General features: G+C 42.9%; 1 protein-coding gene across 2 annotated transcripts in view; it reads right to left on the bottom strand.

The window, feature by feature from the left end:
• Positions 1-23,262: 23,262 nt before the first annotated feature.
• ADHFE1 (alcohol dehydrogenase iron containing 1) overlaps positions 23,263-26,322 on the bottom strand; it is a 34,241-nt gene continuing 31,181 nt past the window's right edge. The window contains exon 14 of one of the 2 annotated variants that reach the window (XM_007448478.1): positions 23,263-23,798. In XM_007448478.1, coding sequence (XP_007448540.1) covers positions 23,715-23,798 — 84 coding nt within the window. In that variant the 3' untranslated portion in view covers positions 23,263-23,714. The remainder of the gene's footprint in view (positions 23,799-26,322) is intronic. The other variant, XM_007448479.1, reaches the window with a different exon arrangement.

Genomic DNA, 26,322 nt, shown 5'->3' with positions numbered 1-26,322 from the left:
TTTATTAAAAAGAAATCCTGGCTTTTGGTTAACACATGCTTAATAAGAGGCAATATTAAAGGGCAGGGGCTAAAAGATACAAATGTAGTTTCAAGGACCTGATACTAAATTGAAATTAAGAACCCTCTGGGGCACCCAGAATCCAGTCAGGGTTACCTGGAATTAATCTCAAGGGGTCCATGCTGGATTAGGTTTTTTCTAAGAAAGCCTAAACTTAATTAGAGTATATTGTACTATGTCTAATGAATAAGACTGAAACATGTAGCTAAATGAGTTTATGTTAGGAAACACATCCAGAGATAAACAGTTCTTAAGAAATCATTTTTACCTGTTTGAAATATATTTTAAATAATAAAAATAATACCTGCTTATTATAACAAATTCAAAAATTGTAGATAGGTATACGGAAAAAGTGAAATCCACTTCCCCCATTCAAGCCTCACTTCCTAAAAGCAGTCATTGTTTACAGATTGGTGGGTGTATTTGCAGACTTTTTTTCATGTATATGTATGTATAATTAAAAAAGAATAGAAATGGAACTATACTACACATATGCACATACATGCACGCGCTCATTCATGTAGGGACATATATAGTTCCCATTCTTTAAATGTGCAGGAGACTACTGCATTGTAAGAATTTATCCACTCCTTTCTTGATAGACCCATAGCTTATTTCAATTTTTTAAAATTAGAAACAGTGCTGCAAAGAGCATCCTTATATATGTATCTTTATATATGTCTTCTTCTAATATTTTTGTAGGTTACATTTCTAGTTGTGGGAGTATGGGTCATAGCATATGCATATTTAAAAATTTGAGGGACTTTTTCAAATTGCCTTCCAAAAATTCTCATCAGTTGACACTTTCACCAATAGGATATGAGGGACTTATTCGCTACACCCTTGGTGAAATTTGACATTATTAATTTTTTGCCAGAATGATCCTGTTTGGTTTTTGTCTTCTGAGTCCAGAATATTGATTGTGATTGACAGTTAGGGTCCTCCTAGCTCAGGTACTTTACAATCCATGGAGGGGTGGATGGCTGAGCCCTCACGTTGGAATACAAACTCTATAATCGGTGCGCAGTAGTAAGTATACACCACACCTCTGAGTGCTGGTCGCCCCCGCTGTCCAGGACCAGGCTAAGCCTAGGTTAACAGTCTTCCCTGCCCTAGGGCTTCTCTTCTCCCAGGTTAGGGGGATTCACTGTGGAGAGTTCTACACTGTTTGTGTGTGGATGCCCACTTAACTTCTGTTCTAAAAGGCAGGCAGTCAATCAATGTTAGTGGAAGACTTTCTTGCATGCTTGGCTACCTGCTTGACTGGCTAATGGGAGAGGCTGAGTGGTGTTACCTCTGTGTTTCTCTCTCCAGCCTGAGGACTCTGGAGACCTACCCTGGCGGAGGTGCTAGAAGAAGCCCTCTCTGAAGACATTCCATTTAGGCCGGAGCCTAAGCACTGCTTCTGAGACTTTACTGTGATGGGTTTGCCAGGGGGTCTTGTTAAAATGCAGATTCTGATTCCGCATACTGGGGGTGAGGCCTAAGAGACTGAGTTTTGAGGAGCTCCTGAGAGGCCCTCCTCGCTGGCTCCAGGGTACACTTTGGGGTTCACGCATGGAGTTCATTTAAGGAGGGCAGATATTCTTGACCCGGATGCATTAGAATTTTGAGGAGCTCAGGTCCCCCACTAGACTACTTAAATATGATTCTCTAGGGCCCAGACATAGGTTACTTATAAATACCCCCGGTTATGATGATACGCAGCTGGGGTTTGGATGGAGAGACGTAGTTCTCAAGTTGTCCCCAGACTGTAGCATCAGCATCACGCTTGTTAGACATGCAAATTCTCAGGCCCACCCTGCCTACTAAATCAGAAACGCTGGGGTATAGCCCAGCAATCTGTGTTTTACAAGCTCTTCCAGGGCTTCTTGTCAGAGCCCTCGTCCAAGATTTGGATCCATGGTTCTTCATCCTGGCTGTTCTTAACCCAGACCTGCTAAGCAGCTTGATAAACATCCTCATTCCTGGGCCCCAGGCCCATTCTTTCTGATTCCAAAGGTCCGGAATGGTGCCCAGGAGTATGTGGCTTTAAAAGCACTCGAGGGATGCAGATTTAGTGGCTGAGCAGAGGTGGGGCGGACCTCCAACAGGAATGGTGGCCTCTGGCCTCCTGGCTGGCCCCATACAGCAGTCATTCACTCACTTCATATTTACCACTCCATCATGAGCCAGACACCATGCAAGTGATATCACGGTCGATCACCCGTTGTGTACCAGGCATTTTATACGTTAGCCTACTATACCCCTGGGAGGTGGGCCTACTGCCATTTTACAGAAGAAAGCCCCTAACTCGGGTCAGTCATGGCTCTAAAACCTGGACTCCCCACCACCACACCCAGCACCAATCTTTGCAGACTGGGGGGCACCAGGCTGTGGGCCTCTGAGAAACCTCTGTGTTTCATCTCCAGTGGCTTGTTTTGTGAAATTGGGGATACGTTTGTAATTATAGCAGGTATAGCACATTCTCCTTTCAGTTCCTCAGAGAGAGAGAGAGGTGGTTTCGATCTCTAACTTATGCAAAGTGAGGCTCTTTGTGCGTGAAGAAGACTCTCCGTATCAGAGGGCATGTGCTTTGGGGTGTAGGTGGTCAGATAAAATACAGGTTACCCTGTTAAGTTTTAATTTAAGAGAAATAACAAATAGTTTTTCTAGTATATGTGCCAAACATCGCATGGGGCATACTTAAACTGATTTATTTTTACTGAAATTAAAAATTTATTTGAATTACTGAAATCCAGATCTGACTGTGTGTCCTGTATTTTTATTTGCTAAATCAGGCAAGCCTATTGGTGTGCTCCATCTCCTTGTGATACTTCCATGTTAGAAGCTCGCATCTAGGGCTTGAGTTGGGGAAAAAGGCAAATTTCACCTGGTCTTATTAGGTGAATAGGGTTCACCTAATTCCTGGTTCTGCAATAGTCGAGATAATCAGATACAGGCTTCACCTAATAATACTTTAAAAATAGCACTTATGTGCCAAGCACTATGCTATGAGACCTTTGCTCACTATTTTATTTAATCCTCACAACCCTGTAAGTCGGCCCAGAACTAATATCCCCATTTTACAGATGAGAAAACTGAGGCTCAGAGATTGGTTGAAAAGACAGTTGATTGAGAAAACAGCTCAGAGATTGGTTGAAAGCAGAGTTTCTCAACTGCAGTGTTCTCAACATCTGGGGCCCGGTAATTCTTTGTTGTGGGGACTGTCCTGTACATTATAGGATGTTTAGTGGCCTCCCTGGCCTTTACAGATTAGCTGCTGGTAGCATTCCATCAGTTGTAACCAAACTTGTCTCCAGACATAACCAGGTGTCACCTGAGGTACAAATTTGCCTCTGGTTGAGAACTACTGATGTAAGGTTTTGTAACTATTAGATGCTGAGTCAGGATCAGAGCCAAGCAGACTGCCCCAAAGCGTATGCTTTTAGACACTGCAATGGTTTTATCCAGGGAAAAGTTTAGGAAGGAAGAGGAATCTATCATATCACATTTATTTGGAAGAAAATCATTTGAAAATGACAGAACTTTTTTTTTTTAATATTTATTTATTTGGCTGTGTTGGGTCTTAGTTGCGGCACGCAGGATCTTTTTGCAGCAGCATGCGGGATCTTGTGCAGCGGCATGCGGGATCTTTCGGTGCTTTGCACGGGCTCTTCATTGTGGTGTGCAGGCTTCTCTCTAGGTGTGGTGCGCAGGCTCCAGGGCACGCGTGGGCTCGGTAGTTGCAGCACACAGGCTTAGCTGCCCTGTGACATGTGGGATCTTAGTTCCTTGACCAGGGATCGAACCCGTGTCATCTGCATTGGAAGGCGGATTCTTAACCACTGGATCACCAGAGAAGTCCCGAAAATGACAGAACTTTTGCTTGACCTATTATTGCAGCTTGATTTTCTCTGTTTGACAACTAGGTAGTGGTGACAGTGGTGATGGTAGCACAACATTGTGAATGTGCTAAATGCCACTGGAATGTACACTTTAAAATGGTTAATTTTATGTAATGTGAATTTTACCTCAATTTTTAAAAAAGCAAAAACAAAAGGAAACCCTGTATCCATTAAGTCATCACTCCCCATTCTCCCTTCCCTCAGACTCTAGCAACCACTAATCTGCATTCTGTCTCTACGGATTTACCTATTCCGGTTTTTTCATATAAATGGAATCATACAATATATGACCTCTTGTGTCTGGCTTCTTGTGTTTAGCATACTCTTTTTGAAGTTCATCCATGTTTCATTCATTCATTTTTTTCAACAGATATTTATTGAACAATTACTATGCGTCAAGTACTGGGGATGATTAAGTGTAAATTCATGGAGCTTATCTCCTATTGAGGGAGACAGGTGATAATCAGATACTATAGTCTGAATGTTTCTGCCTCGCCAAAATGCATATGTAGAAATCTTAATACCCAGTATGATGGTATGAGAAGGTGGAGCCTTTGGGAGGTTCTTAGGTCATGAGGGTGGAGCTCCCATGAGTGGGATTAGTGACTTTGTAAAAGAGACTCCAGAGAGCTCCTTAGCCCCTTCCACCAACGAGGACACAGCAAGAAGGCACCAGCTATGAAACAGGAAGAGGGCTTTCACCAGAACATGGCTATGCTGGTGCCTTGATCTTGGCCTTCCCAGTCTCCAGAACTGTAAGAAATAAATTTCTATTGTTTACAAGTTACCCAGTTTGTGGTATATAGCAACCTGAATGGACTAAGACACCAGGATGAATAAGTAAAATATACAACGTATTAAACAGTGATAGGGTAAAAAAGGAGAAAAAATATATAGTAAGGAAGAAAGATAGGAAGGATTGAGTAGAGATTTGAAATTTTAAATGGGGTGGCCGGAGAAGACCTCATCAGAAAGGTGATGTTGAGCAAAGCCCGAGGGACGCGAGGAAGTTAGGCTACAAGTAACTGGGGGAAGAACATCTCAGGCAAGGGAACAGCAAGTGCAAATACCCTGAGGCAGGAGTTTGCTTGTTTGCAGAATATTCTAGAGTCACTGGAATAGAGTGAACAAGGGTAGGATAGTAGGAGATAAGGTCCAAGAGGTAGCAGGATGCTCCTTCATGAAGGGCCTTATAGTAGGTACCATATAATTGATGATCCAAACTAGGCTAATTTTTTTTTTTTTTTTGTGGTACATGGGCCTCTCACTGTTGTGGCCTCTCCCGTTGTGGAGCACAGGCTCTGGACGTGCAGGCTTAGCGGCCATGGCTCACGGGCCCAGCCGCTCCGCGGCATGTGGGATCTTCCCGGACCGGGGCACGAACCCGTGTCCCCTGCATTGGCAGGCGGACTCTCAACCACTGCGCCACCAGGGAAGCCCCAAACTAGGCTAATTTTGAAAGTGAAAGCAATTGCTATTAAAATTATGCTGGGACATTAGGTATAAACTGAGATTGTCCTAGCCACGCTGGGTCATAGCAAGGAGCAAGGATTTAGCCTTTACTCTGAGTGGGATGGGAAGTCACCAGTGGGCTTTGAGCAGAGCTGCTCCATAACCTGACTTGAGAGCTTCATTCTGTTGAGAGGTGCTGAAAGGTGGCAAGGGCAGGAGCAGGAGAGGAGTTGGGAGGTCACTGCAGTACCATAGGTGAGAGATGATGGGGGCTTGGACCAGGGCGGTGGTGGAAGGGGAGGCCAGAGTTGATGGGGGCTTGGACCAGGGCGGTGGTGGAAGGGGAGGCCAGAGTTGATGGGGGCTTGGACCAGGGCGGTGGTGGAAGGGGAGGCCAGAGTTGATGGGGGCTTGGACCAGGGCGGTGGTGGAAGGGGAGGCCAGAGTTGATGGGGGCTTGGACCAGGGCGGTGGTGGGCGGGGTGGTGAGAACTGGTCAAATTCTGGATAAAATTTAAGGTAAAACCAATAGGATTTCTGACCAGTAGGCTGTGGGTACGAGAGAAAGAGAGGAGTTAATGATGGCACCAGGGGAAGAGTGAAAGAGGAAGAGATTTGGGGGGTGAGGGGGTCCCATTGCTGGTCAGGTTCCCAGGAAGCCGACTCAGCTGAGATGTGTGTGCAGGAAGTTTGCTGGCCAGTGGTCGCAGGATCAGCCCCTGGGGTGGAAGTGAAGGAAGTGAGATGGAGCAGAGGGAGTTGCTGAGCTGCTTTGTGGTCCCAACAAGGGACTCAGCCAGCTGCGTGAAGGAGCCTCCAGACTTATCCAGACTGGGGCAAGGTGGTTGGGCAGGCCTCCTAAGTGGCCTCCTACTCGACCAGCACTGGATGGAGGCCGCCTTGGGAAGGTGTGATCTCAGGTGAGGCAGCCCTCCCCGGTGGAGGGCAAGCTCTGGGGGGCCTCAGCTGTGAGCTGTCAGTCACCAGCACTCGGAAGGGGAGAGGAGTGTCTTGGTCTTGGAGAATCAGGGTGGCGACTCTAGCATTCACTGTGGATTGGAAGCTAAGTTTTGGCCCTGTGAAGTTTGATGTTCAAGGGGAGACGCTAACTGACTCTTGTCCCTTTTCTGCTGACACCAGGGGCCTGTACATTCTCTCAGTTCCTTCAAGGTGCCTCTCACCCATACTGTTCCCCAGCTCACGCTGAACCACTGCAGCAGCACCGTCCCATAGAAATAAAATGCTAGCCACATATCTAATTAAAAATGTTGTAGTAGTCACACTTAAAAAGTTCAGAGAAATAAGGGAAATTAACTTTAATAATATATTTTATTTACCTAATAGATCTAAAATATTATATTGTAATCATATTGACTGTTTAAAATGCTAAGTCTTCCAAATCTCTGTGTATTTTAGTTATATTACAGCACATTTCAATTTGGATTAGTCACATTTCAAAGGCTCTGTAGCCATGGTTCTAGAGGTTCTCCACCAGCCAAATCCCTCTGCTGACTCTTGGACTCTGCCCTTGACATACTCAGTTTCAGCATCACTTCTACTGGAAGATTCCCAAGGCAGGTCAGGGGCCTGAACTCCACTGCAGCACTGTACTGAGTAGTGGTTGCTTGTTAATTTGTCTGCCTGCCCCCAGAAGGCCACGTGCCCTGTTCAGTATGGTAACTCCAGTGCCCAGCGTAGTACTGGGCACAGAGTAGGTATTCAGTGATTATATCTTGCTTGAGTAAGTTACAGCAACGTTCTCTTTGCATAGGATTTAGAGGTGGGGAGGCTGATAGGTACGTGCATTTTTCTCTTTCTCCCCTTCCGGCCTTCCAACAATTTCAGGATTAATGGGGACACACCTGGAACTTCCTCTGGGGAATCCAGCTGAACTTGAGGTAGTGTGCCCCGAGTGGCATTAAGAGGGACTTGCTTAGCAGAAATGAACTGAATGGGTCCTTTGCACAAGGCGCCGTCACTTTCCTGGGTTGTTTCCCTTCCCATTGTTCTTTCATTTTCTATTTCTTTGACAAAAAATTGCCGCTGAATTAAAGCACCTAAGACTGAACATCCGTGGAAAGAGGCTACCAAACGCAGAAGTCATGGTGACAGTAGGTAACTCGCAGCAGAGGAAAATGAAAAGAGAGAGGGAGGGGTGGGGGGACTGCTAAGGCTTCCCAAGCACTGGGGGCTCCCGGCCTTAGCGCTTGGGCTGTGGGAGGGGTGGCTTCCTTAAAAACCACAGTAGGTGCTGCACCATCTTCTCCCTCCAAGGCGTGTCGCTTTCCTGCTTGGTGGCCATGGCTGATCTGCCTTGTTAAATACTCCAGCTATTGTGTGAGCACAATTCTTTTCTTTCTCTTTAAGAAAAGAAGAATTAGGCAAACATGCTTATGCTAAACAATGGAAGCTTCCGTTTTCCAGTTATCTTCAAGTATTTCTTTTAACTTAAACTTCTGAATAATTTAACATTTAATATTATGAATAATTTTAAACAAACATAAAAGTAAAGAATATAGTGTAATGAACCCCTGGGCTCCCATCACTCAGCTTTACCAGTGATCAGCTCATGGCCAGTCTTTTTGCACCTATACATCTTCCCACTCCCCCAACCAATGGGTTGTATCTTGAAACCCATTCCAAGTATTATATATTTCATTCACAAATATTTGAATGTGCATCTGAAAGTTTTTTCTTTTTTTTTTTCTTTGACTTAGGAAAATGATTTCTGGCTTCCCTTGTTACCTCTGGTCTCTCGGTGAGATCAGAATCGCAAGTCAGGTGTTTAGGCTCAGCGTTACGGTAAATTCTTGGGTATTTCAACGGCTGGCGAGTTAATGACAAGAGCAACCAGAGATGCTGTAGCTCTTGATTTATGAAGCCACAGGTTCAGCCCGTGTGACGGATGCCATTAAAATCAGGCGTGGCGGCTTGCTCTGCCCAGCCCTCTCCAGGCCTGAACGCCCTCAACAGATGGGGAATTTCATGGCCACAAATGGAATTGTTTATCCTCTCATTGTTCCCGTGTCAGCAAACTAAATCCATTACCCGCCAATAAAAAGATCAGCCGGCTGCCAGATCAGCCGGCTGCCAGTTCAGCCGTGGAAGGAGCTGAAGCTATGTTGAGGAGATTTAGAGTTTTAGAGGGGATAAATTAGTAATAAGCCATATAAAAATTAAGACCCGAGAGAAGAGTTTGAGTCTCTCATTCTAAAGCCGAGGTTTTAAGGGATTTGAAAGGGAAGGCCTAGTAACTCAATCTTTTCTTCAACAGAAAATATACTCTAGAGACACCTGATTATAAATACTGCATAGCTTTTATTGTTGGTTGATGGCTTTATTACTTCATTAAAAAAAATCAAAAGCACTCAGATTGGGCTTTGAAGAAGAAAGCAGTGTCAGATTCATAATGCAAAAGCTGCTAAGATGTTAATGGTGTTACTACCGGTAGGAAGATTTTCTTTTGTATGGCTAAATAACTGTCTGTTCTTTATAAAGTTGTTCCTTATTGGCTCAGCTGGGGGGTTCTCTCCATTGATCTGTAAGAGGAGACTCCTAATGGGATGGGGGTGGGTGGGAGGGAGGTCCAAGAAGGAGGGGAAATATGTATACATAGAGCTGATTCACTTCATTGTACAGCAGAAACTAACACACCATTGTAAAGCAATTATGCTCCAATAAAAAAGTAAAAAAAAAAAAGAGAAAAGTAAAAAAAAAAACAAGTTGGACAATTTGGCTAATGAGAATTTCGTTCTCTCCTTTCCATTCTATTGTGCAAATACTTACTGGAAACTTACTGCTGTACATGCACACTATTCTGCTAGGCAGTAAGGCTCTAGAGATAATTAAGACATAATTTTATCCTCTGTTACCAGATTAGAGGGGGAGATGGACAAGAAAATAAATGTGCACAGAGTAAGACGTTTTTGCAGCATAGTACAGGCATGCAGAGGATGTTATGGGAGTTCAGAGGAGACCTCAGAGGAGGGTTCTTTGACTCCCCCAGGGAGAAGGGTGTGACCACAGTGAAGGATCCATGGGGAGACAGGAGCGTGGGTGGGGAGGTAGCGGCAAGATCATGACAGTCCTGCCTGTCTGCTGCAGGGTGTGTGCCTCCTATTAAAGGCCACGGGAAGCCACTGAAAGACTTTAAGGGAAAGCCATTGGCTTTCAGACAGTCTGTGTTTTATCAAAACCATCCTGAGGGCAGGATGGAGAATGGATTTCAGGCGGTTAAGACGTGGAGGCTGGGAAACCATTAAGAAGGCTACTAGAGGGCATCCCAGGTGGCGCAGTGGTTGAGACTCTGCCTGCCAATGCAGGGCACATGGGTTCGAGCCCTGGTCCTGGAAGATCTCACATGCCACGGAGCAACTAAGCCTGTGCGCCACAACTACTGAGCCTATTCTCTAGAGCCCGTGAGCCACAACTGCTGGAGCCCACGTGCCACAACTACTGAAGCCGGCGTGCCTAGATCCCGTGCTCCACAACAAGAGAAGCTACTGCAATGAGAAGCCTGCACACTGCAACGAAGAGTAGCCCCTGCTTACCGCAACTAGAGAAAGCCCGCGTGCAGCAGCGAAGACCCAACGCAGCCAAAAATAAATATGTTAACTAATTAATTAAAAAAAAAAAGGCGACTAGAGTGATCCAGGTGAGAGACGGTGGGCTTGAACGAGGTGTGTGTGTGTGTGTGTGTGTGTGTGTGTGTGTGTGTGTGTGTGTGTGTGTGGGTGTGTGTGTGTGTGGGTGTGTGTGTGTGTGGGTGTGTGTGTGTGTGGGTGTGTGTGTGTGTGTGTGTGTGTGTGTGTGTGTGTGTGTGTGTGTCTGCGTTTGGGGTGAAGAGGAAGATGTAATAACTCATAAGGTTGTTGAAATGTCAAAACTGTAAAATAAGTAAAGTGCTTAGAAGTTGTTACAGAATCTACACTCAATCAGTGTTAACTCGTGTTTCTCTTTTTCCTCTTTGGGAATGAATAATTCCCAGTGGTCGTAGAATAGCACAGAGGAAAAACAGGAAGAGGAGTAAAAGGAGGGGGATAATTAGGGGATGGGAGGGGAGAGCATCCTCCACAGTGTCTCCTCGAGTCTCTGCCCTGTAGGAAACCTTACCTGTTGATGAGACTCTGAAGAAGGAGAGGTGAGCTTGGTGTTGGTGGTCCTGTGGGATGATGGAGTTTTGGGAACACTGAGGTCAAAGTTACTTGGAAAGTAAAGCCTGTCCTGGGCAGCAGTTGTGGCTTAACCTGGGTATTCCACGGAGCTGTGTGTGAAGGATTTGCTCTTCTTTCTGGATGACCAGATCCTGCTACTTTTTGGTTCTGATATTCCATGATGCTTCAGTCCCTTTCTTTATATTTGATGGTTTTCAGTGATTGTTACCCAGCACAATTACGCAAACTGACCGGGCTGGCTAGAGGCAGGTAGATATGTAGGTTTAAGGAATTCTTTCTACTTCTAGAAAGTATAAAGTACTTTCTACTAGAAAGAACTACCTTCTACATAAAATGTGACCAACATTAGATCTGTCCAAGAAACCAGACTAATACCTTCCTTCCTCCCTCCCTCCCTCCCTTCTGCTTGGCCATTCACTCAACAAATATTACTGAGCTCCTCTAACATTGGAAAAATATCTCACTAACTGGGGCTATGGCTTCTTCAGGGGCCAAGCTGCAAATATGCTGATCTGTTTCCCCTTCTCAACTGTGAGCTCCTTCAGGCAAGGAATTGTCTCTCATCCAGCTTTGTATCCGTAAAACTTGGCACAGGAGTTGGCACTGGGTGGTTTTCAAGACCAAGATCTGTGTCTATGTCCAAATCACTTGCTGCTCCTTGCTAGTGGTGTGACCTTGTTCAATTATCCAGCCTCTCTAAGCCTTTGTATTATCGTCTGTAAAATGGGGATGATAGTAATATCTGCCCCATCAGGCTGTTTTGAGCATTAAATGGCATAATGCTGGTAAAGCACTTATAGTGCCTGGCACATAAGAGTTCAACCATATTATCAATATTAGGCTTACAGTAAATGTTATTGAACTAATGCCCTAGGACCCAGTCTGACTCTACTAATTTACATGTAAATTGGGCAAATCAATTTACCTCTTGGAGTCTCTATTTTTAAAAAGCTTATGTGATAAATGGAAATTATAATACCTGCATGGGTACGTTAACAGGATTATAATGGAAATGGAGAAGATCACTTTGTCCTTTGATTACAAAAATAACCTAACTCCAATAAATTATCTAAGCATGAACACCAGGAAGTAAGAAAAGCTACTATGTTATAATATTTAAAAAAGATGACACAGATTCTTTAACTTGATAAAAAGCATCTACAGAAACTCTACAGCCAACATCATAGTTAATATGAAAGACTCAATGCGTTCTCCCTAGGATCAGGCACAAGGGAAGGATGTCTGCTCTCACCACCCCCATTTAACATAGTACTGGAAGTTCTAGCAATGCAATAAGGCAAGAAAATGAAATAAAAGGCATACATATTGGAAATGAAGAAATAAAACTGTCCCTATTTGCAGATGCCATAATTATCTACATAGAAAATCTCAAGGAATCTACAAAAAAACTTATAGAATTAATAGGTGAGCTCAGCAAGGTTGCAGGATACAAGGTAAGCATGCAAAAATCAATCACATTTCTTCATACTACCGATAAACACGTGGAAATGGAAATTAAAAACACAATACCATTTATAGTTGCTTCAAAGAAAATGAAGTATATAGGTATAGATATGACAAAACATGTTCAGGATATGTGTCCTGAAAATTACAGATGCTCATGAAAGAATTCAAAGATTTAGATAAATGGAGAGACATTGTGTTTGTGGATTGGAAACTCAACATACTGAAGGTGTCAGTTCTCCCCAAATTATCAATAGGTTTAATGCAGTTCCTATCAAATCTCAGAAAGATATTTTTGTTGACATAGACAAGTTTATTATAAAATTTAATACTGAAAGGTGCAGAATCTAGAATAGCTACAACACATTTGAAAAAGAAGGATAAAATAGGAATCCTTTTATCCAGTGTTAAGGCCTACTAGATAGCTACAGTAATGAAAACTGTGGTATTGATGGAGAGATAGATATATAGATCAATGGAACAGGTTAGAGAAACCAAAAGTAGACCCACATGAATAAGCCCAACTGATTTTTGACAAAGGTAAAAAAATTCAATGGAGGAGAGATTGCTTTTTCAATAAATGGTGCTGGAGCACGTGGACAAGCATAGGGAAAAAAAGAACCTCAACCTAAGTCTCATACTTTATACAAAAATTAACTCAAAATGGATTACAGACTTAGATATAAAACTAAAACTTCTAGGAAAAAACTTAGGATAAAATCTTAGAGGTCTGTGGCTAGTCAGTGTTCTTAGACTTTACACAAAAAACATGATGCATAAAAGGAAAATGTGATAAATTGGGTCTCATTAAATTAAGAACTTTTGCAATATTTTGTAATAACTACAAATGGAGTATAACCTTTAAAAATTGTGGATCACTGTATTATATACCTATAACTTATATAATATTGTACATCAACTATACTTCAATAAAAAAAGAAAAAATATTGAAACTTTTGCTCTGTGAAAGACCCTGTAAGAAGATGAAAAGACAAGCAATCGACTGGGAAAAAATATTTGCAAACCACCTATCTGACAAAGGACTTATAATCTAGAATATATAAAGAACTTTCAAAACTCAACAGTAAGAAAGTAAACAATCCAATTAGAAAACAGGCAAAATACATGAACAGACATTTCACCAAAGAGGATGTACAGATGGCAAATCAGTGCATGAAAAGATGTTCCACATCATTAGCCATTAGAGGAATGGAAATTAAAATCATAATGAAAGCTCACTATCTACCCACCAGGACAGCTAAAATAAAAAAATAGTGGGGGCTTCCCTGGTGGCGCAGTGGTTGAGAGTCCACCTGCCGATGCAGGGGACACGGGTTCGTGCCCCGGTGCGGGAAGATCCCACATGCCACGGAGTGGCTAGGCCCGTGAGCCATGGCCACTAAGCCTGCACGTCCGGAGCCTGTGCTCCGCAACGGGAGAGGCCACAGCAGTGAGAGGCCCGCGTACTGCAATATATATATATATATATATATAGTGGTAACACCAAATGATGATGAGAATGTGGAGAAACTCAAACATTTCTGGTGGGAATGTAAGATGGTGTAGCCCCCTGAAACAGTTTATCAGTTCTTTACATAACTAACCAAGTCATACCACATGGCACTCTTGGCCATTTATTCCAGAGAAATGAAGACTTACGTTCATGTAGAAACCTGTACACAACTGTTCGGAGCAGCTTGATTCATAATAGCCAAAAACTGGAATCAACCAAAATGTCCTTCGGGAGTGGTTAAACAAACCGTGGCCCATCCACACAATGAGATACTGCTCAGTAATAAAAAGGAAGGAACTACTGGTATGCACAGCAACCTGGATGAATCACCAAAGAATTATGCTGAGTGGAAAAATAGTCCATCTCAAAGATTCCTAGCTTAAATTATACAAAATTATAGATAAAGGGAATAGATTAGCAGTTGTCAGGGATGGGAGAGGGAAGGAAGTGGCTATGCCTCTAAAAGGTAGCTCAGGGCATCCTTGTGATGGAAATGCTCTGTATGTGGACTGTGGTGGTGGTCACATAATCTGCACATGTGAGAACATTTCATAGTGAGTGCATGTAAAAATGGTGAAGTCTGAATAAGGTGGATGGATTGTATCACCGTCAGTTTCCTGGTTGTGCTATTATACTACAGTTGTGCAAGATGTTATATTGGGGGAAATTGGATAAAGGGTATGTGGGATTTCTATGTGTTATTGCTTTCAACTGAATGTGAATCTACAGTTATTTCAAAATGAAAATTTAAAAGAAGATCTAGAGCAAGATGAAAGAAATGTTAGTTTATTTATCATGATTTTTTCGTTATTCTGTAATTATTATCAGTCACTTCTTAATCTAGATTCTTGTCTTGAGTGCCTGATCTCCAACACACATCTGTCTCTGGCGCTCCAGCTGGTCCCTAATGATTTTTTTTTTTTTAGCACCTTACTGGATTCATTCCAAGTTCCACTGGGCACCATGTTGACTTCTCCAGCCTCAACTTACCACCTCTTGACTTGCACATGACACTCTGGCAATACCAAACTGTTACACTCTTTGCACACCCCGTGTTTTTACTCTGTGCTATAGTTTATGCTGTTCGTTCTACCTGGATCATCTTTCCAACTTCCTATCTGCCATCTAACTCTGCTTTCCTTCAGAGTTCAACCCAGGAGTCCTCTCTTTCACGAAACCTTCCCTGACTTTTTTTTTTTTTTTTTTTTTATAACTATGCTTACTACATTGTTTTAAAATTATAACGTAACACCCCTTAACTTGGACCTGGTCTTGGTTTGGTGTTGCAATTTAGCAAAACCATCACCGCAAAAGTCTGAGATGCAGAGATAATTTTAAAACAATCTGTATCATCATCACCATCTACTAAGAAGCTCCAAAGGGAGTTCTATTCATAACACAGAACCAACCTTTAAAAACCAAACCAAACCTCTCTTCCCTATTTATCTTCTAATGCCTGGCTTGCAGCTGCCCCTAATCTCTTCCTCTCTCCTAAACTCCCTCAAGACTCTCTCTAAACAACTTGGGGCCTCCAGTCCTTTCCTTCTTGCCTTCTGATTTACAAGTATCTTTTTTTGGCCAGTGGCTTTTAGCCCTTTCTGATGTAAAATCTTCAAGGCTTCCCCTCTTTTGCTAGCAAACCCTAGTTGTTAAGGTTACCCAAACAAAACACCACAGGGTTTATTAAACAACAGGAATTTATTTTCTCACAGCTTTGGAGGCTGGGAGTCCAAGATCAAGGCGTTGGCAGCTTTGGTTTCTCCTGAGGGCTCTCTCCTTGACCTGCAGATGGTGCCTTCTTGCTGTGTCCTCACATGTTCTTTCTTCTGTGTGCATATCTGGTGCTTCTTTTGTGTCCAAACTTCCTCTTTGTAAAAGGACACCAGTCAGATTGGATTAGGGTCCACCCATTGGACTGCATTTAACCACACACCTCTTTACAGGCCCTGTCTCCAAATACAGTCACATGTGAAGTACTGGGGGTTGGGGCTTCAGCACATGATTTTGGGGAAAAACAATCCAGTCCATCATGCTGGGTATCCCAGTTTCCCCCAGAGAAGGCTGGGGGCCCAAGCTAGCAAAGCCAAAATTCCTTGTAGGGGCCAGAATGGGTAGAGGCTGTGAGTGCTCACCCACTCACGGTATTTCTGCTCCCACGGAACTTTCCCTGTTCCAGTCCCTTGAGTGGGGAGGCTGGGTCTCGTTTATGCAGCAGCTCCCATCCCAGTGCAGGGGCATAGCGGGCATTCAGGCAAAGTTTGAGAGCTGTTCCATCTCTGCCCCTCCACAAACTTAGGGAATATCCTTTTCTTTGTACTCGATTTCAACTTTCAAGTCAAATTCTTAAATCCATAGACTTTGGTGGTTCGGTAGCATGACAGGGAACCAGCCCTCCCAGCCTCTGCTCATTTCCAGGGAGAGCATCCGACACCCTTGCTCGCGGGCAGATGATAGTTCAAGGTCAGGAGGAAGAGCAGAGAAGCCTGGGGTGCCTCTGAGTGAGCTGAGTGAGGTTTTCTGATTAGAGGAGCAACTTAGAGCCTTGGAAGGGATATTGGTGGGTGATTCCTTGGCATTGCTTAGGAATCAGTTGCTGGGTTGTCGTTTCCTAACTGGATGTGAGTAGCCGTCCTTCTCTTGGTCCCTTGAAGCACAGCTCATTTTATTCTAATTCATATCCAAGGATTCTTTACCAATAATTACATGCACAACTCTATATGTATTTACTCCTTCTGTATCCACTTTCCAGGTAAAATGGAAACTTTTCCCAGAATAACTTTTTAAACAAGGGCGTATCGAGGAGAGTTTTTGTTTTCTTTTTTAAACAGAGATAAGACAGAGTGGTCTTACCAGTCTGTTAACATCGTAGCTGGGAGTTTTATATTCTTTGTACCAATTATACTGAAATGAAACTCAGAGCTCTGGTACATAGTGTATTTTTAAATAGTCCCATAGTGGTTGCCGCCAATACCGTGGCCTTCCAAAGCGCTACAGTCACTCGTGAGTGTTTCCTTTCTGCTTGGGCTTTGACAGGCAGAATGTCCTCACACCCTGGAAAGGCCTCAGCCTGAAAAGAAAGTGGAAACAAGGGAGACAGGGGCTTCTTGGCAAGGCTGTCATGGCGGGGAAGAGGGGGCCCAGCGCCTGGGGCTGGGGGCTCTGGTCTGGTGGAGAGGTATGTCCTGTGGTCAGTGTCCTGGTCCTGTCCTGACCCTCACCATGGACCCGTGGTCCTGCTACACGCTGGGTGGAACTAATTCCAGCTGGAATTTCCTGAATTTGAAACATAAGAAAATTGCAATCCATGGGTCCAGTGGTTCTTAAAGTGTGGTCTCAGAGTGGCAGCGTCACCTGGGAACTAGTTCAAAATGCAGATTCCTGCTCCCCAGCCAGACCTAATGAATCAGAAACTCTGGGGACCAGGCCCAGCAACCCATGTTTTAACAAGCCCTCCAGAAGTTTCTGTGCACACTGAAGGTTGGGACTGATGCTCTGTTTCTGTCACCACCTATGCTGAGAGGCTGCCAAACTGGTCCAAGTGCAGTTTAATTTTCCTAAGTGAAACTTACCCAACCAATAATAGATCCATGGGTTCCAGCCTGGGTTGACAGGATCTGAATTTCTGGGGGATGGGGGAAGAGCCTGGTGATCTCTATCTTTAACTAGCATCCCAGGTCATTCTTGTCCTGAGGGAAGTTTGGAGGCCCTTGGTGCCCAGCTGACATCGTGTAGAGATCTGACGCCAGCTTAGTGTTCCGGGAGGGAGGGGAACTCACAAGTGCTGGGCAAAGGCTGTAGGCCGAGCTCTGTTCTAGGCATTTACCACACGTGACTCCCTGTAGACATTTATAACAACCCTGTAAGGTGAAGACTGTGCTCAGAGAATCTGAGTGAATCACCCAAGTTACTCAGTCAGTGGCGGTCAGGGCTGGCTTCACCCCAAGGCGGCTCTGTTACCTCTAACACCCATCCGTGTGGCCACCAGCTCGGCCAGCTTGACTCCCCTCTGACATGTCAAAGGCTTGCAGAATCTCCTTTTCGCTTCTCCTTATTTTTTTTAATTTTTTTAATTTGCGGTACGCAGGCCTCTCACTGTTGTGGCCTCTCCCGTTGCGGAGCACAGGCTCCGGACGCGCAGGCCCAGCGGCCATGGCTCACGGGCCCAGCCGCTCCGCGGCATGTGGGATCTTCCCGGACCGGGGCACGAACCCGCGTCCCCTGCATCGGCAGGCGGACTCTCAACCCCTGCGCCACCAGGGAAGCCCTCCTTCTCCCTCTTTTAATGAAGTACATTCCTCTGTTCCACAAATACTTATGGCGTCCCTACTGTGTTCAAGGTACTGTGTCATACACAAGCATCTACAGTGTGTAAATGGGATTCAGGGAAGTCTCTGACAACAGAAGGCATTCGACAGGCAGTGAACTTGGTGGTGGGAAGGTAGGGTCAGGAGAACCTTGGGATTGAGAGCTGGCTCTGCCACTTATCAGCTGTGTGAAGTTGGGCTGTTTGTTTTTATTAACCTGAGTCTGAATTTCCTCATTTCTACAAAAATGATAATAGCAATGCTTCTCGTAGTAGGCAACTCCTTGACAAAGAGTCTGGCACAGGCTAAGGGCTCAATAAATTACCTAATAAATAAACTTATTATTGTCTTTAGTTTATTATTGTTGCCAGCTGTGGAAGATGCCCTAGCAAATAGGCCACTGTGTTTCATAAGATTTGATATTTTTATTTATAAGTTATCAATAGTTTGGTTAAAAAATACAATTAAATGACATGTTTTTGTAATCATTCCCCAGCTTACCCCCACTCCCCAAACAAACCCTATCCCTGCCTCCCCCTCTCCCCCAAATCCATGTTCCCCTTCCTTCTCCTTTGGGAACTTGCTTCGTCAAGGTACTGAGTTATGTGCTGAGTATGTGGTGGTTAAACGAGATGTAAAAAAATGAAAGAAAATTAGCCTGTCCTTACTCAGGTGGCCACTCAGCTTGTTAGTACTATTTTGACATCTCATTAATGTATATGTTGCTGTACACACATTCTTTTCTCTTATGCCCTGTTTGGGATAAAGCTCACCGTGGTCCCCAGTAATGTTGCCAAAGCTGAGGTGGGACCAATGCGCACGCCTGCACAGGTCTGGGAGGTTTCTGATTGGAAGAGCAACTTAGAGCCTTGGAAGGGATATTGGTGGGTGATTCCTTGGCATTGCTTACCTCCCTCCCCATGTAGCAGTCTTTTCACTCAGAGCCCCAGACGATTCTAGAACACCATTATAGAGAAGGATATTTATATGTTGCTCTCTTGGTTTTTTTTCCTTGGCCAGCGAAACTGAGGACCATGAATGTAATAACACAGGCCCATAGGCTTGGAAGGGGAAAAAAATATAAGTGACACAGAAAAGTAGACTTGGTGGTTTACAGTTTCACTTAAGATGGAAAAATATAACACTAAAGTAAGTATCATAATTTTGAGAATTTGAATTTGCTCATGTGCACTGTTAAGATATACCATCATAAAACAATAGTGAGGTATTTATAATCTGATAATATGAGTCAAGAGCCATAAAAATGTCCATACTTTAAAAATTCCAATCAGGGTTTAATTAACCTAAGAAGTTAATTTAGAATATGAGAAAAGCCACATACAACTTTTCATTTATTCATTGCTGTGGCATTGGTAGGAGTAAATATTTGAAAGCAATTTTGGTGCCCTATAATAAGAATAAATAAATTACTAAATTCCTATTCAAAAAACTGTTGTCTGCCTTTTAAAGTGATGGTTACGAAGATTATGTGGCAACATACAAAATACTTAAAATGTCATTCCTTAGGGGAAAAGACCTAGAGATTACACCACCCAAATGAAAAAGATAGAAATATAGCAGATGATAACAGCTGTGTTTGGGTAATGGCATGATGGTAGTTTTTTTTTTTCCTTTTTGCTCATGATTATTTTAATCAGTTTCCAATTTTAAAAGTTAGAAAACCAATTAAAAGCACTCAAATAAAAAAGCCAATTTTAAAGCCAGAAAGAATGAAATGGAGTTACTTTAAAGTTAACTGTCCTAGATGTAGAGAACAAACGTATGGGCACCAAGGGGGGAAACCGGGGTGGTGGTGGTGGTGGGATGAACTGGGAGATTGGGATTGACATGTATACACTGATGTGTATAAAATGGATGACTAATAAGAACCTGCGGTATAAAAAAATAAAAGAAAATTCAAAAAAGAAAAAGAGTGGGGAGCTGGGAAACACACACACACACACACACACACACACACACACACACAGTTAGTTGTCCTGCACATAATTTCATGAGGGATTTCACATGGGCCAAAATTGCAAACAGTTATTGCAATTTGTGGGGGGTATGCATTTATTCTGAGAGTTGGGGTGGTTGGAAAGCATAGTAGCATGAGAAACTAGACCCTCCCACCCCCAGCTGCCAGTAATTCAACCTAGGGCTTCAAGAGCCAATTTCTGCGCATTCAAAGTGCGACTTGTCCCTGGAGACTGCCTCCCGCAGGCCATTGTGATGGTGATGGCGGGATGTGGCCTGGCCTCCTCAACAGCTCCCAGAGGACAAGGCATTTAATGGAAGAGCCTGGGCAGCTGTCTCAGCTCGGGGTTGCTGCTCATCAGAGACCCAGCAACCTGTGCAATGTTGACCCGGAGGTGAATAGCCCCCTTTCTCATACCCACTCCCCGGAGGCAACAGTCCCTGATTAGGGTAGTTTCTAATGCAAACAACCATTAATCTTTCTCAGGGTTAAAAGGCCAGAAAAGCAATTTTTGCGCTCTATTTTGATACTGTACTTTGTCTCTATTTTACAAGAGCAGACTTACCTCACTGACCACTGGAAAATACCCTACAGCTGTGTCCACAGCTACACTAACAAAGCCAAACCCGGCACAACCCTCCCTGTGCACAGGGGAGGGACAGGAGTGCAACACGCCAGCTATTTATTATGGCACTTGGCAAAAATCAGAGAAGCATGACCTGCTTGAAACAAATTAGTAATTTTGTATCAAGAAATAAATTAGGGATGATGTATTTTAAGTGAAAATGCCACCATATATGATAATTTTATGAAAGTAATATTATATAAACTTTTGAATGCTATTCCTTTAATTTTCATTTCCTTAGCAAGTACATTAATCCATGTAAATGAAGCTGTGACCCCTAAGTACTGTTTGAGCTTTTAAGGAAATCAGTAGATAAATAGGATTTGACTTAGAAAAATGTACTTGTTTTCTCAGAAGACAATTATATATTTTTGCTACAGAAATGGATATAATCTCTCACACTCTTTTAATAGCTGGTAAAGTCAGGAAACACATCTTTTGTGTATTCTCAGATTGTAAGGGCCAAAATGATGGGTATTAGGATAAAAAACACGAAGACTTCCTAAATCTGTTTCTTCATGCTTGACCTTTAAATCCTTCCTCTGCAAAGTCATCATCAGTATGAATGCCAAACACTCCTCCTGGTGAGTCACAGTGAGACATCTGGTTACTGGTGGAAATGGCATCGAATATTTTCAGAGAGATAAAGAATGCATTTTCATATCTAAAATGATTTTACATTAAATTTCCCAAACTCAAAATCTCACGTTAAGGACAAGGTAGTACATAAAATCTAGGTATGGTATTTTCAGGCTTGGAGAGGAATTGGTTGAATAAAGTAAGAGTCAGACGGACCAAGGGACTGGAGTGGAATCCAGGTCCCTGGACCCCTGGACTCCCTAGTCTTACGCTGTTCTAATGATGCCACATCGCCTTGCAAAATATATTACATGAGGTCTCGAATTTACCTGGACTTTCTTTGAGGGGGTGGGGCACATATATTTTTGCTATGCCAAATGTATTTTGAGACATTGATTAACAACTTTTACTAAAGTTTCCTGAAGGATCTCAGATTGTCAGTTTCACTGTTCTCTGCCTTATTCACAAAGCTTCTGCTCTCAGAATCCATAATTCTGAAAAGCTGGAGAGAATTTTAGCTAGATATAGTCTGATGGTAGAGATGAAATTCTGTCGGGACTCTCTTGTGCTTGCCTTTTGGGCACTTGGCATAAATAATTTGAATGCTCTGTAGGAACTAAAACTATACCTTAATGATACCGTTCCTAAGTTAAAAAAAAAAAAAAAAAATATATATATATACACACACACACACACACACACATACACACACACGCACACATAGTTATCTATAATGTATCTATATATGTGTATAAAATTATGGGGAGAACATATATTTTTAAATTTTGTTATTTTTTTAACAGTGGCTCTCTTTTGGATGGTGCAATGTGAACAAATATTTTCTTCTGTGTGTCTCTTTGTACTACTGGTTTTTGGTACTGAACATATGCGTGTAATTAGAAAGACTCCCAATAAACAATATTTAAATGTTATTTTTATTTTTATTTTTTTTTTTGCGGTACGTGGGCCTCTCACTGTTGTGGCCTCTCCCGTTGCGGAGCACAGGCTCCGGACGCGCAGGCTCAGTGGCCATGGCTCACAGGCCCAGCCGCCCCGCGGCATGTGGTATCTTCCCGGACCGGGGCACGAACCCGTGTCCCCTGCATCTGCAGGCGGACCCTCAACCACTGCGCCACCAGGGAAGCCCTTAAATGTTATTTTTAAAATCCCAAGTTAACAAAGATGTTTACAGAGATAAAGTAGGGCCAGGCAGGTTGAATGGCACAGTAATGCCCTTCTCATGTTTTTTAAAATTCTGATGTAATTATATACTTTATATAATTATATACTATAATATGTAATTATATACTATATATGCATATATCCTATGCCCAGTAATTACATATAATTATATATGTAATTATATACTCTACTCGATATACTTTCTGATTAAAACTTTAATGCAGTTTAAAATATGGATAAATCTGCAAGTACACTGAGATCTAGACTGCCAAAGTTCGAGCAGTGCACTCACCACTGGGAGGAAAAACGAGCCATAGACGTTTCAGCAGGCTGGGAATAACAGGAGGCAGATGACCCAGCTACCAGGATTCCACTTGCATACTGAAGTCTGTAAACCACAAAACGGCTTGCTTTTGAATTAATTTATTCTGAGCACCAGAACCACTTTCCAAAGAGGGAATTACCACATAGGTTGTTTGTGTTTTTCTCAAAAGAACAATTGCTCCATCTCTAATATCTTACCCCTTTGGATTTGTTTTTACCTTTTAAATATTAGTTACTAGTAGTTTAATGAGTCTGACCTAAAACAGCAAAGTGATATTTTTCTTTCTTTTCTCTTCCTCTTTTAAAATTAGAAAATATGTGCTTATTGTAACAAATGCAAACAATACAGATGTTGGTAAAATAAAAAGTGAAAGTATAAAATATAGAGTAAACATTTTCTCTTAATTCTCTATCCTCCAAATTCCATTTCTTCAGTGATCCCTTTTAAGTTTGATGTGTAACGTTCTTTCTATATATATATATATATATATATATATATATATATATATATATATATACACACATATATTTATGTATAATTTAAAAAGTAAAAATCAGACCATATTAATATATAACTGTCCTGCAACTTACTCTTCCACTTAGCAGTTTATCATGGACGTATTTCTAGTAGAGTTATTCTCATTCTTATTAGTAGCACAAAAGCATTCCATTATTTGATATACTATGATTTATTTATCCATATATTAATGAATACTTAAGTTCTTTCAAATTTTTTATTGTTAGAAAATGCACTGCCAGAAACATCCTTGCCATGTTTCTTTACACACTTGTGGTAGTATTTTATAGGATAAATTTCTAGATGTGGGGTTGATTACTGGGCATAGGATCTACACGTTAATATTTTTGGTAGATACTGAGTATTTGCCCTTTTGATACATGGAGCAGGGGTAGAGTCTGCAGGGTTTGGGGCAGGAACGTGGACCTCTAAAGTCTGGCTGAGGGTCCAGCATGGTGGGCATTTGTCCAGTGTGTTCTATGGAAGTAGCTGGACTTGGAGCATCAGGGAATCTTATACAGGATAAAATTATATCACGTTCAAGCTGGTAACAGGGAAGTTATCTGTGGAGGTGAAAAGACAAAGCTCTTGCTAGATCAACTTCTGTTTTCAGAATTACGATGGCCAATGGTAATTCTTTCAGTGAAAAAGAAAATTAGTACAGTTTCATTGACGCTTCAAACAGAACAGACAGATCCTCTTCTGACTGAGGGCGTGGTGCAAGCTTTGTGACCCTTTCCTGAAACAGTAAACAAAAAGAATTACTCAGGGCTTTGCAAAGACAGTTTGTAAAAGCTACTAGGTATGTACACTAACTCAGTCATGAGAAACAGTGACTTGACAATAGTCATAGCTTTAAAAATCTTACTTCTTTTCTTTGTTTTTTTTTGTTTTTGTTTTTGCGGTACGCGGGCCTCTCACTGCTGTGGCCACTCCCGTTGCGGAGCACAGGCTCCGGACGCGCAGGCTCAGCGGCCCAGCCACTCCGCGGCACGCGGGATCCTCTCGGACTGGGGCACGAACCCGCGTCCCCTGCATCGGCAGGCGGACTCTCAACCACTGCGCCACCAGGGAAGCCCTAAAAATCATATTTCTTGTTTGCTTCTTACTAGCTGATTCCCAGCTCAGAAGTTTATCAAGTGATGCCTCTTTCCTGCGAAGTTTTCAAAGCCATTACTCTTGCCTGAGGTCCTGAGAATAGCCTTCTGCTCAAATGTACAGAACCAAACCAGCTTCAGGAAAAACACCTCCTACAATGACCAAACCACGCCAGTCTGGTGCCCCTGCCAGTCTCTCCCTGTGTGGAGGGCACTGTCCCAGGCACGTGTGCAGCCAGGGAAGACAGAACGGGGTCATCCTTGGCTTCAAAGACCGTATATTTTGCAACTTGGGCTTCATGTATATTACAGAGGACTTCACTAGGACATTAACTTTCAGGCTATGGGCAGCAAGTGACTCTTTTTAAAAAAAAATATTAACTAAGGTTTTATCTCTACCTTCCCAAATGAATTCAGTGATTTCCTTACTTTCTCCAGTGATTATTGAGTCAAGTCAGCAAAGACACCAGCACCTCCTACTCCTATTGACACTCCCGTCAGTGGCTTCTTAATCCCCAAAGTTCCAGGCCTAAATGAAATTAAGAAACGTGCCAGTGTTTTGGTTGCATGTCTGTGGGTCTCTGGGTCCGTTATCTGTGATGAGCACCTGTGTGGGACAACACTTGGTAGGAGAGCGAAGCTCCATGGGGCAGGGCTGTGCCCAGCGCCCCACATGGCAAACAGGTGCTCAGTAGTTACTGGTTGGATTAATAAAGATGATGGGAGGGGGGATATTGGCATCTCAAGATTCACACATACGAGATAGGACTCCGACTCCCCCATCTTTCTCCCCATAGCAGCCAGAGTGATTTTTCCGCATTGCAAGTTTGATCACACCATTCCCTTACTTAACACCCTCTGATGACGTCCCACTGCAATTAGAACAAAACCATGTCCTCTAGCCCCAGCTCTGACTCTTCTTCCACCCGCTTATCTCACTTAGACCGCTGGTCCCCCTTCAGTCCCATGAAAATGTGAATCTTCACCCTGTCTCAGGGCCTTTCCCCTCTGCTTGGAATGCTTCTCCCAGATCTTCACCTGGCTGACTCCACCTCCAATCAGAGGCCTTCTCTGACCACACTCGCTGGAGTTCCCGCCACACTGTCCCATGTGAAATCACTATCTCATTACCCAGGTTTCCTTCAGACCACTAATCATTATCTGAAACGATTTCATTTGTATCTTATTTGTAGATTTGATTAGATGACCATTGTCTGTCTTCCTCACTAGAACGTAAGCTCCATGAGGGAGGGAAGGGACTTTATTTTCTAAACTGTATCACACGCAATTCATGGTATATAGTAAGACATCAATAAGTATTTGTCAGGTAAAAGGAAGAATAAAAAGAAGGAAGGATGTATACAAAAATTAACTTTAAACACACCTAAATGTAAGAGCTAAAACCTTAAAACTCTTAGAAGAAAATGGGAAAATATTCATGACTTTGGGTTTGGCAGTGATTTCTTGGATATGACACCAGAACACAGGCAACAAAAGAAAAAATAGATAAACTGGACTACATCAAAATTAAAAACTTTTATGCATCAAGGAACACTACTAAGAGAGTGAAAAGACAACTCAGAATGGGAGAAAATATTTGCAAATCATATATCTGATAAGGGATTAATATCCAAAATACACATATAATTGCTACAACTGAATAACAAAAAACCCCAAGCAACTCAACTCAAAAATAGGCAAAGGACGTGAATAGATGTTTCTTCAAAAAAGATATATAAATAGCTAAAAAGCATGTGAAAAGATGCTCAATGTCATTAGTCATTAGGAAAGTGCAAGTTAAAACCACGAGTTACCACTTCATACCTATTAGAATGGCTATCCAGAAAATGGAAAATAACAAGTGTTGGTGAAGATGTGGAGAAATTGGAACCCTCGTGCATTGTTGGTGGGAATGTAAAATGATGCAGCCACTGTGGAGAATAGTTTGATAGTCTGTCAAAAAAGTTAAACACGGGGCTTCCCTGGTGGCGCAGTGGTTGAGAGTCCGCCTGCTGATGCAGGGGACACGGGTTCGTGCCCCGGTCAGGGAAGACCCCACATGCCGTGGAGCGGCTAGGCCCGTGAGCCATGGCCTCTGAGCCTGCGCGTCCGGAGCCTGTGCTCCGCAACGGGAGAGGCCACAACAGTGAGAGGCCCGCGTACAGC

This window comes from Lipotes vexillifer, unplaced genomic scaffold (genome assembly GCF_000442215.2).
Source record: "Lipotes vexillifer unplaced genomic scaffold, Lipotes_vexillifer_v1.1 scaffold815, whole genome shotgun sequence".
In the NCBI taxonomy this organism is placed as follows: Eukaryota; Metazoa; Chordata; class Mammalia; order Artiodactyla; family Lipotidae; genus Lipotes; species Lipotes vexillifer.
The sequence above is the reverse complement of the archived record's forward strand: the minus strand, read 5'-3'. Positions and strand labels throughout refer to the sequence as shown.